Source organism: Aotus nancymaae, unplaced genomic scaffold (genome assembly GCF_030222135.1).
Source record: "Aotus nancymaae isolate 86718 unplaced genomic scaffold, 86718_ANA_hifiasm-v0.15.2.pri h1tg000032l_0, whole genome shotgun sequence".
In the NCBI taxonomy this organism is placed as follows: domain Eukaryota; kingdom Metazoa; phylum Chordata; class Mammalia; order Primates; family Aotidae; genus Aotus; species Aotus nancymaae.
This window is the reverse complement of record NW_026988445.1, coordinates 11,160,830-11,175,216: the sequence shown is the minus strand read 5'-3', so window position 1 is coordinate 11,175,216 and position 14,387 is coordinate 11,160,830. Positions and strand designations below refer to the sequence as shown.

At 45.3% G+C, this 14,387-nt stretch overlaps 1 protein-coding gene across 5 annotated transcripts in view; it reads left to right on the top strand.

Moving 5' to 3' along the window:
• SUSD4 (sushi domain containing 4) overlaps nucleotides 1–14,387 on the top strand; it is a 150,546-nt gene that overhangs the window by 90,234 nt on the left and 45,925 nt on the right. For all 5 annotated transcript variants that reach the window (XM_012459746.3, XM_064383546.1, XM_012459744.3 and 2 more), the window contains 2 exons: nucleotides 2,766–2,939; nucleotides 6,561–6,749. In XM_012459746.3, coding sequence (XP_012315169.2) covers nucleotides 2,766–2,939; nucleotides 6,561–6,749 — 363 coding nt within the window. The remainder of the gene's footprint in view (nucleotides 1–2,765; nucleotides 2,940–6,560; nucleotides 6,750–14,387) is intronic.

The window sequence follows — 14,387 nt, the reverse complement described above, 5'->3', positions numbered from 1 at the left end:
CCACAGAGAATTCACCAGGCACATACTTTTTTCCAGATTTCCTCTTCTTCCTTCTTCACCCTCCTTCAGGGGGAGGATCAGATGCCAGACTTGGTGGGTAAAGAAATCAAAAAGGCTCTGGATGATGTTTTCTCTGTCAAGGTGAAGTTTTTGATAGAGCTGATTTATGTTTGTTTTGTACTCATTCCTGAGGCACTGCCCCTCCTGTCCTCTTCCCCTTGTTGGGATTTGAACCCTACTTCTTACTTCCCAGTTGATATGTGGCTCCTCCCACATAGTAAAGTGGCCTGGCATCACTCCTTATGGTGAGTTTTCTTTGAGCAGGGCACATCATCACTGGGATTCCAGAGGCTGTGAATTCCCGCTAGCCCTGTGTCATATGCTCTGCAATTGTCCCGGTGCCCTGTTTGGGGAAACTTGAGCTCTAACTAGAAGTTGAAAGCATTCTACATTAGACAACACTGTGCTGAGAAATCACCCTTAGAAACAAGGCTTGGGTGCTTCTGGTCCCAGCCAGCCAATGTCCACGTGTCCATAATGCCCAAAGGGATACTTCTGTCCATTGACTTTATAGCTGGCCACCTCCTGAGTCTACTAGCTAATTGTTGAAAAAGTTTTGAGTCAATCATGAAAATAGTTGTTTAGATGTGTAAATTATTGCCACAGTACCTATTTACAGCCAAGATTTTACAGATGCCTTGATAAATGTGTTTTTTATTTGCTGTAATTTCTGTACAGTACCATTGAAAAAACATAATTCACATTTTCTATTAAGAAGGCACCAGCAGTGTGCAAAAAATTGTCAGTGATCCTGTGACCCCAGTCAGGATTATTCTGGGATTGGGGTTGATAGGGGAAATTCAACTATGCTAGCAGGAAAATTGTTGGTTAAACACGAACAGTTAGAAAACCCCTTTTCATGGCCTGAAACACAAACATGAAAGGTAAAACTGAAACCAGAACACAGTCATTCAGCCAAGGCTCTCTTTGTTGAAATCACGGGCAAAGGGACGGTCTGATGACAGGTGTCCTCAGGGAAGGGTGAGCTGCAGGGCCGTGCCTCAGGCCTGTTAGCCAGGCGGGCTGTGCGCTCGCAGCGTGCTGGGGCAGAGGTTCACACAGTTCCTCTCAGCACTCTTTTGCCAGGTGTGTGTGCAGGTCAGAAGCATGGCAGGAGGGTCAGAGGAAGTGAGCAGCATAGTCCCTACTCTCAAGCTAATGTTGGTGACAAAGGTTGAGATAAGGGCAGACCTGGGCTTATAAGGATTTGACTTCAGGTGACCCATGCAGGTGATGAACGAGCACCACCCCTGCATCCCAGCCGCCAGGCTCTCCTCTAACTTGGAAGCCCCCATCTGCCTAAGTCTTTCCCATCGTTGACATCCTATTTTCTGAAGTCTGTTGTGTTATATTTCCCATTTCTCCCAGTAAACCCAGCCCCAACCCCACTTTGTAGCTCCTGGGATGTGCCCTTTTTCAAGCCGTCAGAGCCATCCACCCACTAGCCACAGCTTTTCCCTTCTCTTCCACTCACATCAGGGTTCCCAGGGCCCAGTGCCTCAGAGCTGACAGTTCAAAGCTTAGAGCAACTGAAGGTCAGGGTCCCTGTTAGTACTATTCTGGCCATATTGTGGATTCAGTAGGATTTGGGGAATGGATAAGAGACCTACAATGTTTTAAAGGATTGAGAAATTTCTGGAGGAAGTTTCTATGATTAACAAAATGCTGTTCTTGGTTTTTGCCTTGTTTTAAAAAGTTAAGGATCAACGACTTTGGAACATAACCCATCTGTAGGTCATGCTTACAAACACATATGCATATAAAACCAGAAACATTAAACAGAGGTGTGCTCATAAGAGATGGAGAGAGAAACATCGTGATCCATGTGCCTTAGACCAGATGGGATGACTTGGGCGTGTTTAGTGTGGAAGCGGGATCCCAACTGGGCAGCAAGGAGTGGAGTGGCCTGGACAGTGGACGGGAAGTAGACGCAGTTGGAAGTGGATAATTATAACTTGTTTGTTTTATTTAATCTTTCTATCATTTGCTGCATGCCATGGGCTCCTCATTCCTCCCCCAGTGCCCAAGCTTGCCTCTTCTCCTCCTGTACACATGCCTGTTGCTCTTACTCCATTTTTAGGAGGCAGTACAGTGGCCCGCTCTGAGCCTTTGTGAGTTTGGCAATAGTATGTGCTGCTGTATTTGTTATCTCTTTTAAAACAGATAAGGTGGATGGGAAATGCTAATGGCAAACACAGGCACAGCTCAACCCCTATGCTGTTTTGCAGAGCACATATTCTTATCACGCTTAGGGCCAGGCCCCACAGGCAGAGGTGGCATAGTTGGGCATCTGTGAGATCAGCCCATCAGGCCACACTGTGTTCTGTTCTGTCCACAAACACAGTGAAGTATGTAACCAGATCGTTCAGGTAAATCCTCAACGCTTGTCTTTCTTCACTTACTTCCAAAATTGTTCATAAGATCAACTATATGGTTTGAAGTGTCACAGGCGGGAAATAAAGTTCTTTTTGTGATTGGATCCCCACGCCCTGGGTCCCTCTTTTTGAGCCACCTTTTCATTACTCCCGTGAAGCCAGCTCTTCTGCTTGTCATTGGCACCTGAGCCTAGTGACATATGAGGTAGCATTTATCAGGTATCATTTATAGGTTGAGACCAAGTCTGAATACAAGAGCTTTCTTGTGAAGCTGTGAACCACAACCATTTTAAAATTCCAAAAATAATGTGTACCTTTTCAAAATTGCAGATTGCGGTATCCCTCAAATTGAAGATGCTGAGATTCATAACAAGACGTATAGATATGGAAGTAAGCTAATCATCACTTGTCATGAAGGATTCAAGATCCGGTACCCCGACCTATACAATATGGTTTCATTATGTCGCAATGATGGAACGTGGGATAATCTGCCCATCTGTCAAGGTACAGGACTGATGCTCCAGTTCTCAGCTGGGCTGTTGTTCTGTTGGACTTTACTGTAGACTGTGCACGTTTATCTAATAACATGATAGAGATGATGGGGAAAATGAGCAAAGCCATCTACCCCACTCGGACCCAGTTGCCTCTTTACTGCAGTTGTCAAAGCTCTGTTCTTGGAATCTCCATCACCACTCCTCGTAGCTTGCTCAGCTCCATGTACCCAGTTTTAAACAATAAGCAGGAAGCACCTCATTTTTAGAATGTTGGATGTCTCCTTTAGTCCAACATATCAAAGGTAGTTTAAAAATCAGGAGACTTGTAACTGGGCTGCTAACACAATGATGAACTGTTATATATTTAATGGAAATAACAGGGCATTTATATTTATGTCAGTAGTGACAAAAATATAGTTAAAGCCAATCTTAAACAGAGGCTGTTTTCTCTTAATAGTATCCTTTTTTTGTATATATAATGCATGAAGAACAGAAAAATCATCAAATTCAAATTTCATCCAAACTACCTGGTGAATATTTATTCTTTTGCATTTTTTAGATTTGCCCGGGCCTATCATAAAGGGCCCTGTTCGTGAAAATAAGCCCTCAAGTTCAGAGTGATTCTGATTTTATTTTTTGACATGTGACCTCGACCAAAGAACCAAAAAGCCATGCATAATTCATAGTGTGAGGGAGAAGGAGAGCAATCTCATTTGCTCCACAAGTACCAGCGTGCTCAAGCAGAGACGAATGTTAACTTTGTGCTTGGAAATCACAACTGGCAGACGCTGATATTGCTTTGGGTGCCCTGTTCTTGGAAATAAATAGTTTCCTTACATGAGAGCTTAAGAGTCGTGACTCCTTGAAGGAACAGAGGCTTGAGCATGAGAAGGACGAAAGCAGCCCAGACCATCACACTACCCTGTCTCTCCCAGAGACTGCCGGTGTTGCTAAGCATGTTCTGTGTTGCATTTTCAAAGGAGACATGATTTATTTACATTTTCAGAGACTGTCTACAAAACAAGCAGCTGGCTGTTAAGTTGGGCTACTTATTTAAATAAACTATTACCCGCTGATCTGTTTCAGTCCTCCAGCAGGGTCAGAGTGATAACCAGGACAACCATCCCAGACTCCAGCCACTTCTTCCCTTCCTGTTTCCCACGTAACCTTTTGTTCCGCCATCCTTTCTGTTTCCGTTCCTGTCACTTAAATACAGGATTTTCCTTTAGGAGTTCCTTTTTTCCCAGTGATTAAAAAAAGAAATACCCTGTGTTGGTGTGCCTCTCGAAGTGTCATTTTGAGGCTGTAGACCCAGGCTTTTCTATTGCTCTTTCTAGCCACTGTTGCCCCCATTCCACTTCCCCTTCCTCAAATCCCAGTCAAGACATTGCTTTTCTAGGTCCACAGCAACAGAGCCAGCCCATTATCCTGGAGAGGTATGCTTCTTCTAACACCGATGCAAGCCTCTGTCCCACAAAGCGGGTGGGTGGGTGCCCTGGCCTGGGCCCTACCCTCTACTGCACCCCACACCTGCTGCACAGAACGATAGGTCCTGCCTGCTGGAGCTGCTGCTGCTCCAGTGTTGCTCACTGGCTGCTTGCCTGGCTCACCATAGGGAATGAGGAACTGAAGTTGCCTTGGATAGCCTGACACCCCTCTGAGCCCCCAGGGGGAATATAATTGGCCCCTACGAGTGACATTTCATTCTCTAACTATTATTTGCACCTATAGATCCAGGGGCTAAAGCCTGAGGAGGCCTCTCTTTATTATCTAGAAGTGCAAATGGAAATCATGTTGAACTATTGAGTTGAAGCCAGTTTTCAACCGTTATATTTAGGACAGGCTGTCTCTAACCAAGAGTGAGCATATCTTTCCTTCTACTCTGATTAACTGCACGAATTATAACCCCACTCTGAGTCAGAGTTAGTTTTTACTTGAGAGAAACCAGCTTATCTGTGTGGGTAGTTTAGAACTACAGTTCCTTCCTAGGAAGAAGAGCAGGCACAATCATTTGTGCTCACTGATTGGAACTACGCTTAAGGGTTCTAAGGCGCTCACTTGTTCATGTTAATGTGCTTATCTTTTTTTCTCAATTATTGAGTCTGTTTATTATTCCTGATCCCCAACCTCCTCCTTGCCACATAAACACACATACACTTCACTTTATTATGAGCATTGTCCGTTTATAGCTCAAAAAATAAAAAAACACCAATAATAATCTAAGGTATGGGCCTGTCTACAAAGATGGCTGAGTTCCATACCTTTCAGGGTATGGTGCATCCCAGATGTTGGCCAGTTCAAGACTATGGTCTCCTTGGTCTGCAGAGCTCCATGGCCCCAGGACACAGCAGTGCAGAATTGGCGCTGCCCGACCCTGACAGTGAGTGCCTCAAATTCTGCACCCGTCTCACCCCCACCTGCTCTGATGCACAGACACCATATACTGGGGTGTCAACCAAAGCAGTTGCTGAGAGATCCCTTCAAGATACTTACAGCATCCAACAAAGTCAGCTTAGGAGAAGGGTTCGGTCATCCACTGCCGTGCATGGGACACATACAATCTGTATCTGCTGACTTGGAAGGGAAAGTGGGTGTTTTCATTATACATTATTTACTTCACACACAATTAGTTCTCTCCTGGAAGAGCACCAACTCTGCAGTGTCATTATTCCCTCCAGTGAAATTGCTGAAGCAATAAGAAATGGCGTGATCACAGTGGATGCCACACGCAACAGAATTCTTTGCCACCGGTAGTGTTCTGCTGGGCTGCACAGGCTTCGGGGGGCAAACAGGCAGCTTAGTGTCTCACAGAAGGAGTGTGGGATCCAGGTCCCACTTCCACGCTGATTGCACACAGCATGCTGTGCTCGATGCACAGACTCAGGACAGCACTGGTTCTGAGTGTGGTCCCATGACCGGCAGTGGCAGCAGCAGCAGAGCCTGGATGTTAGCAGTACAGTCATCAGGCTCCCTCTGCCTCTTCTCGAGTCTGAGAACCACTACACTGCGGGATTCCTCATCTATTTCACATAAAACATAACTGAATTTTCAGAAATGTAAGGGCATCATCTCAGGCAGATTTCTGTCCCATAATCCACTATAGTGGAATTGAGTTTGGAACTTAAGCTTCCCAAGCTGCTCTCACCACCACTGAAACCACTGATGGTGTCTCTTTCCTCTTACAGCACCTCAATGGTTCTCAACCTGGCCAGCACATCAAGTTACTTCGGGAGCTTTAAAAAAAGATAATGATCCCCAGGCTTTCTGCAGATCCTGGGCATGGGGCCTGGGCACTGCTGTTTTGTAAGAGCTTCTCAGGTGTTGCTGAAATGCAGTCAGAGCCAGAATACTCTGCCTGGGGGTGTGCAATCCACAGTCAGACACTCACCACCCTCCCTCCATCCTAACTACTCATCTGACCCTCTTGGTGCCATTTGCAAATAGCAGAGCAAATACCTGCATGATAACTAGAATAAGAACCTGAGTATTTGGGACCAAGGTGCTTCATTCTTCAGAGGTGGTGCCATTTTCACAGTGGGGGAATCCTAAAATGTTCCAGCATTCTGTATGACTTTTTGATGTACGGAGATGACACGGTGGAATCTTTCCCTTTTTCTTTCACCTTCCACAGGCTGCCTGAGACCTGTAGCCTTTTCTAATGGCTATGTGAACATCTCCGAGTTCCAGGCCTCCTTCCCAGTGGGGACTGTGATCGCCTATCACTGCTTTCCTGGATTTAAACTCGACGGATCTCAGTATCTTGAGTGCTTACACAACCTTATCTGGTCATCCAGCCCACCCCGGTGCCTTTCTCTGGAAGGTAACACATATTATGCTTTCGGAAGTTATATTTTGTATTATTAAAGGAGGAAGAAGATCAATAGGAGGAAGAGCTGCAAATTATGGTCGGCAATAACTTTTCTTCTCTGAGTACATCTTTCTCACCTCTGTCTAGAGCAGAGATCAGCTGCCATGAAGCCATACATAAAACTAGACATAAAACTTGCCTCCCTCATCTTTAGTCTGAAAGAGGAGAGCAGATAAAAGAAAAAGTTGCGAGCATCAAAGGTTAAATTACAAAATATTGCAAAGTTAAATGAAATGTCTTCAAAAATTAATTTTCTCTCCACCAAATGAAAACAGATTGTATCATGGCATCATTAATCTCACCCCTCGTTTTATTGTTGTGTCGATGTTTCTTCCATATTTCCATGCACTTTATGGCTTAGCTGTAAATGTTTTGCTGCAAGCACACCCGTGGACGCCTGAAAGCAAGAGCTCTTTCGTCTCTGTTTTTATTAAATCTGTATGACTATGGATTGCGATTCACTAAAGACCTCTAATCAGTAGTATGAAGTAGTGAGGGGGACGGGGCTTCCATTGGCAGAGTCGAGGCAGTGTCTGTAGGAGAAAAGTCCATAAACACTTCTGCCAGGCAAGTTGGATATGCTGGTTCAGCTTGTGCCTTAAGTCAGGTCTTGAAATTATGCCCGAAGAGAACAAACTCCAATGTGTTTTTTGGCATCTGAGTATAGTGGGTAGGAGGGGTCTGTATGGGGAAAGAAAAAGAAACTCAGATCAGGAGCCCCTTCAAAGCCTATTTGCAGCCTTGTTTGGGAAACAAAGCAAAACAATGGAATATGGAAGCAAATGAGTTCTTGCAAGTTTACAGCACCTCTGCAAGTGTGCACCTCCGTGTGGGAGGAAGTCAGGGTAGGACGTGTGTTGTGGAGGATAACTATTGCTCAGAAGGATCAGAGACAGCGTCTCTAGAGACATGGAGTGTGGTTGGCTGGAGCCATGGAATCTCTTTGGAGAAGGGTGGGGAAAGGAGGGAAGGGAGTGAAAAGGCCAGCCCTTCCCATTGGTTTCGCCATACTCCTAGGCTGGTCATTATAACTCCCCTCACCCCACTTCCCACCCATCCAAAAACCCCCAGGGAATTGGAGCCTAGCCTAGAGATGCCAGATAAAATACAGAATACACAGGTAAATTTGAATGTCAGATAAATAAATAATGTTTTAATATGAGCCTGTCATAAATATCATATGGGACATACTTAGTATAAAAAATATTCTTCACTTATCTGAAATTCAAATATATTAATAACTGAGTGTCTTGAATATCTATTTTCTAAATCTGGTCACCCTAGCCTCAAGGGACAAGGTCATCCTCTTTGCTTCCAGTGGGAATAGGCTTCCTGTTATCTGGGTGCTGCTGGTAGGCCATGGACGTCTGATGGAAGGGGCTCTTCCTTAGTTCTGGAGGCTTCTCCCTGCTCGAATAACCAGACAGAGAGGGCCCTTTAAAGATATCATTATTATGATTTTATCAACTTGAAATGCCTGTTTTCAAATCTTTTCAAATTTGGTTTAAATGTGTTTCAAGCAGTCAGGTTCTGATAAGCTTTATTTTGGGACTTGAAAAGCAGTCTTTATGGAGCCTGGAGAATGTGATATGGATAGACATAAAACAAATTCTAAGGTTATAAACAGGGAGCTGAGAGTGGCTTTGGGTTGAAAATGAGCCTTCTGGCCTAACATGTTCCCTTTCCTCTGCCATCCTCCACTGTGGATAGGTGGGAAAACTCTGGCTGACAGCTGCCTGTTCCAGGAAGGCCACTTAATGCATTTTTCCCTAGGGTTTTTGTTTTTTTAATAAGGTTTACATCTCCATTTTCAATAGACATCCCTTTAAATTATCTGATGGCTCCTTTCAATGCCACACTGGCTAAAGGTACAAAGCAGTGATTCTAAACTTGGAGGCACAGAGGGGACTAAAGGATTATTTCTTTCAAGACTTGATAGAAACTGGGTTAAATTAAGCAGTAGGTTAAAATAAGAAGTAAGAATTTGTGAACAGGTTTTCTGAATATGCCTGGAGTTAGCATGTCTTTTATTCTCATTTTAATTGTGTATCATCTTTTTAAAAGACAGCGCCTTATTTATGCAATGTTGTCATAGGGTATTCAACATAGACGAACTGTCACAAGGGAATCGACCCTTTTAATAGATCACCCCCACTTTTAACCCCTTTTCTTTCTGTCTTCCTAAGCATACAATTTGCACAATCTGATTTTTCTTGATGACATAGTGAAAATTATTGCACTGGGCTCTGGAATTATGATGCTCTAAGGAGCTTTTAAATATATTAGGACTCTCTGACCCCTGCAGTAATGGTGTGGACAGTTCTCTATGGAAGTCTTTCTCTTTGAGTTTTCTGTCCCTTTCTCGTTCCTCTTTCACTATCAGTCCATCAGCTGTCAATGTGCCGGTCACACTCAAGGTACCTATTGCTGCAGGTGTCCCTTGCCCCCAATTTATTTTCTAAACTGCTATGAGCCAGGAATAGGTTCACCAGGCTGATCATGGAGGGAGCATAGCATGTTGATTACCAGTGCAGGCTGACCTCAGACAGACTGGCTTCACATTCTAGCTGTCCTACTTAATCACTTTCACCTGGGGCAAGCCAGGTAGCCTCTATCAGCCTCCATTTCTTCCTCTGTAAAATGGGGGTGATGAGGCCCACTTGCTTTATGGGACTGGGAGGAGTCAGTGAGGTAACAAATCTACCCATGTATTGAAGTGCTCAGCCCATAGTATGTGGTCAATCACTTGTCCGTTGTTATTAATGTACTTAGAGTTTTATATAAAGTCACAATAAACAGGAGGGAATCTGGCATGATTCTCTGTAAATACAGTGTCCAGGCTTTTTAGACATGTACTTTGTGACACTATTTTGGTTGTTCAGGTGCTATTTTGCATATTCTTAGCTGTGTCTATATAAGATGACTCTCAGAAAACAAGAGGAAATACTGAACAATAAGAACAGCCACCATTAATTTTGAGAGCTTACTATGTAGGTGTCAGGCTACTGCTGAAAGTGTTTGACACAGTGTCATCTTTAATCCTTGTATTGCCCTTTGGAAGCATATACTACTAACCCCCTTTAGCTGCTGAGCAAACCCAGCCTTCTAAAGGTTCAGTAACTTGCTCAAAGTCACACAGCTAGGAAGAGCGGGAGCTGGGACTGTAGCATGGGTCTTTGTCACTTCAAAGCTCATGTTCTTAATCACATTGTCTATTTAATATGTTCTGATTACAACCTAATGGGGAAAGTAATTTGATACTTTTATAGGCATTTTCTTAAAGCAAATAATAATGATAATAATTACTGCATAGGAAAGATCTTGTCTTTCTAGTTTGAGTATCCTCCCTGAGAAATCCCAGCAGCAGGGGACCATGAGGGCAGGGGGAGGCTCTGCTGCCCCCTGGGTGGCTGCAGGCTCTTAGTGCTGCCACCCCACAGTGACCATTCGTCTCCCACGTGGCGGTGGAACCCCCCTTCAGCCAGTGAGCCAGGCAGAGGTTGTTGGACTCCTTTTACAGATGAGGACACGACCCCTTGGAGAATGCCATGACTTGTCCCGCCCCTCCAATTCTTGACGCATGCTCTCTGCCGCATGGCACCTCCTCTCCCTAGTGAAGTGGAAAGCACTTTGTGAGGGTCAGCGTTTGAGTGACAACTATCACACTCACATGTCAACAGTCTCATAATTGATACCTGGCTTCATGAAAGAGTTGATAATTTAGAAGGAAACGCTTTGGCAGCGTCATCAAAGGTGGCAAGAGTTCCAAAGCCCAGTACGAAGGTGTGGGTCACGTGTTTCGAGACCTGTGCAGTTGCACCCATGGATAATGGGAAGATTCTGGAGCATTTGTGGATCCCCATAGCTGTGTCGTGGGATAAAGCACCCAATATTTCAAAGCGTTGAACCAGAAGGATGGCTATAATGTTTTAAAATCAATGACTGTATAAAATTGGAGCTGGAAGGAGTTTCATGTGTGCCTGTGGGTCCCCATCTTGCTATGGGCCTGTGTGTTTCATGGGCCCCTGTGTGTCCCTGTGGCCCTCGTCTTGCTGTGGGCCTGTGTGCTTCGTGGGTCCCTGTGTGTCTCTGTGGCCCCGTCTTGCTGTGGGCCTGTGTGCTTCGTGGGTCCCTGTGTGTCTCTGTGGCCCTGTCTTGCTGTGGACTTGGGTGCCTCGCCTCGTCCGTGTGTATCTTAGTGCTTCCACTCTTGGGTTCCCTTCATCCCTGTGGCCCTCACTTCCATCTGTCTCTTTTGTGTGTGCATACACATGCGCACATTGAATGCAAGAAATCTTTTTTAAAAAAAGCTCTGACAATAAATGTGGGGAATTTCTCATTGTTAAGTGCTAAGAACTCAGTTTATGTTGTCACCAGTGATTATTGAACACCTGCTAGGCTCAGAGCAACACCGAATTGGGCACTGGGGAATTACATAGGAAGGAAAGGACATAATTCCTTACTTTGAAGAGTTTACAGTCTAGCAGGGAGAATGAGATGACAAAGTCCGTTACCTAGAGAATAGCATCATTACAGATGGCAGCCACGTACACACACAGCTACTTTTACCAAGGGGCACATGGGGGCTTCTGCATTTGAAGAGGGTAGAAGGACAGTTTCAGGAGGTGATGTCACAATTGCGAAATGAAATTTTCTACCCAGGGATTGATGGCATTTTTGTTTATTTTCCCCAGAGACCAAACAATAGTATGTTTCTGTCTTTTCTTTCTCCACTTGAGCCTTGGGAAAAGAGAAGGTCTGAACATCTCACTCCTATGGAAGGACTCTGCATTTTGAAACATGGCAGAGCTCATCAACATAGCGGTAGCCTGCCTGCCTTCGCGTGTGTGAGAGGCTCCAGCCCAGTGGTTTGAGGAGCATAAAAATAAGTAAATGAACCAATGACATAGCACATAGTTGCAGGTCTGACGCAGACACACATGGGGCAGTCTAGGAAGAATGGTACTGACTGCCCAGAATCCCCTAGATGCTGTATGGGTGGGGCTGTGAGGGCCGCTGGTTATGAGCGGTTGCAGTAGAGGGCTCTTCTCTACGGGGGATAGGACCACCCAAAACCCTTTAGTATCTAGAACATTCTCTTTACATTCAGGTTTTCAAACAGCCTAGAAGCGGCACAGAGGTGCTGGGTATCCAGTTATAGAAATTTCTGGGGGCAGCACTTTCAACAGCGGAGATCACAGCACTGTGCCTCTTTGAGGCATGTTGCAAGGGTCAGAAGAACAGATGATGGAAGCAAAATCTTGGAATTTGGGGTCCTTAATTGTAGCTGCCACCCTCTTAAAGATTCCTGTTTCGCTAAGTGCTAAATTAGAGGACTTAGGATCCTGGATCCTTTATCCAGAAGTCCTTCCTTCAACAACTCTCTAGATAAAAAGATGGAATCAAATCTAGAAAGGACCCAGGGAGATTAGAGTTTTAAAAGAAAGAAACCAAAACCACTGGTATATGCTATTTCACGTAAGTGCCTCTGAGGTGTGTATATTCATTAAGCAAACTTTTTTATGCCTGTATGCTGAATATTTTGCAAGATCCAGTGCAAACACTGGCAAACGAGTTGTGCAAAGTCTCTGCCTCCCTGGGACTCACATAGCCTGTGTTGCTATTCCTGAAATTGCACTCTACACGTAGGCAGAGCTAGGTTCTAAATATTCCATTTGTAAGTTGTCCAGGGCCTCCTGCAGTAGAGAAGATTGTTACCTACACTGAAGGCCACCTAGAAGGAGTTCTAAAGCAAGGTCTCCATGGTTTCAAAATAACTGGGAGGGTTGGATTGGCAAGTCACTCTTTGCTTTGTGGGGTTGGCTCTGAGACGTGATGCCTGGTCTGCTTTCAGAAGGCAGCCGGGTTTTCAGGGAAGGCAGTGAGCACGGTCCCAGAGCCCCAGGGAGTCTGGTCTGCTTGTTTGTTTGCTTTTCCCAAATAGGGGAATAAATCACTCTAGGATCTGCAGGTACCTAAGGTTTCATTTGTAATGACTTGGGCAGTGGCTTCCCTGATGCTGACATTTTCAAAAGACTTTTTCAGCCTCGTGGCTGGCATTTCTCCCAGGAACAAGTAAACCTGACCCTATTAGAAGCCAAACATCTGAAAGTTTTGGTTTTGAAATCTGACCAGTCCCCAAACCCAGAATACCCCAAGTGATTCCCCTCAGCCCCATTCATCTCAGAGCGCACATGGACAGAGATGGAGTTTTAATCAGAGAGCATCCAATTCCACCACAGGGAATGCAGCAGTGTGATTTCCTAAGAACCTATAAGTGCCCAGGGGTCCTTTTAGGTCTGTATCCTTTTATAAGAAAAGGAGGAAAAATAAGAAACTGAAGAACCTTGTTTGGCCAAATGTGAAATGACTTGAAAGGTTCCAATTTGGGATCAAAACTCAAAGCCGGCTTGGATGTGGAGGGCTCCCTAGCTCTCCAGCTGCATTTGCAGTGTACTTTGTTCCTGAGTCAAAACACGTTCAGGTACAAGAGGCGCCTGGTATAAGAGGCGCCTGAAGTGATTTCTCCCTCCAGGAATCCTGCCTGCACTCAGAAGTGCCTCAGAACTTCAAAGTGAATCCTGTGTAGGGAACAGGAAAGACACAGCAGAGAATCCAGGCCTCCTTGGATGACAGAGCCTACCCTGCTCCTAGAGGCAGGCTGCAGGGGACACTCAAAAGGGGTGTGATGAGGGCCCACCCTGGGACAGGCTGCTCCCATTTTACAAATGGAAACTCCAGACATAAAGAGGAGTCCATACTGTTCCCAAGAAGGTGGTAAATTCCTGTTCATGATGAGGCCCAGTGTCACTTCAGTCACTTCCCCAGACCCGTGTCAGGGACACTCTATTCTCCCTATGAGTTCCCATCTTCCTCCTGCCACCTGTCGCCAAGCATGTGGGGGAGATGCAGAGGCTCTCAGCTCCCTGCCTGGTGATCACAGTAAGAAAGTGTTGGCTCGGATCTATCCTTTGATAAAACTATTCTGCATTGGATTTGAAGTAGCACATGGGAAATGACAGAATGAAAGTCATATTGGGGATTTCATGCCACTGATTTTGAATTACTGATCGCAGAATACAGAGCTTAGACATCACCAGTTTCCCTTTCCCCTAAGCCAACCTGCCGTACCCCGGTGTATCCTTGTAGAGATGAATGGGCGGTGCCAGAGAGGAGCGGGCTTGGCCACGGTCGTGGCCTGGGAGCACCAGTCAAGGTCCTGCATCCGCCCTGGGCTCTGGCACCATCAGGCTGCCTTGAGTAGGGGAGGCCCATGCCACCTGATCTTCACTCCTTGCCTACATTTTTTTTAATTGTAAACATTTTTTTGTAGAGACTTGGTCTTGCTACGTTGCCCAGGTTGATCTCAAACTCCTGGCCTCAAACAATCCTCTCCCAACGTGCTGGGACTACAGGCAAGAACCACCGCAGCCCGCCCCTCTTCTACATTCTTGTACAGGGAGAAATAATCTTTCAAATTTCTTCTTCCTGTAAACAACTGATCCACGGCAGAAAGCACCTCGTTCCTCCCTGCGCTCCTAGCCCCGACACATGCTTTATATCCTACACATTGCAGCTGTTGTAACTAAA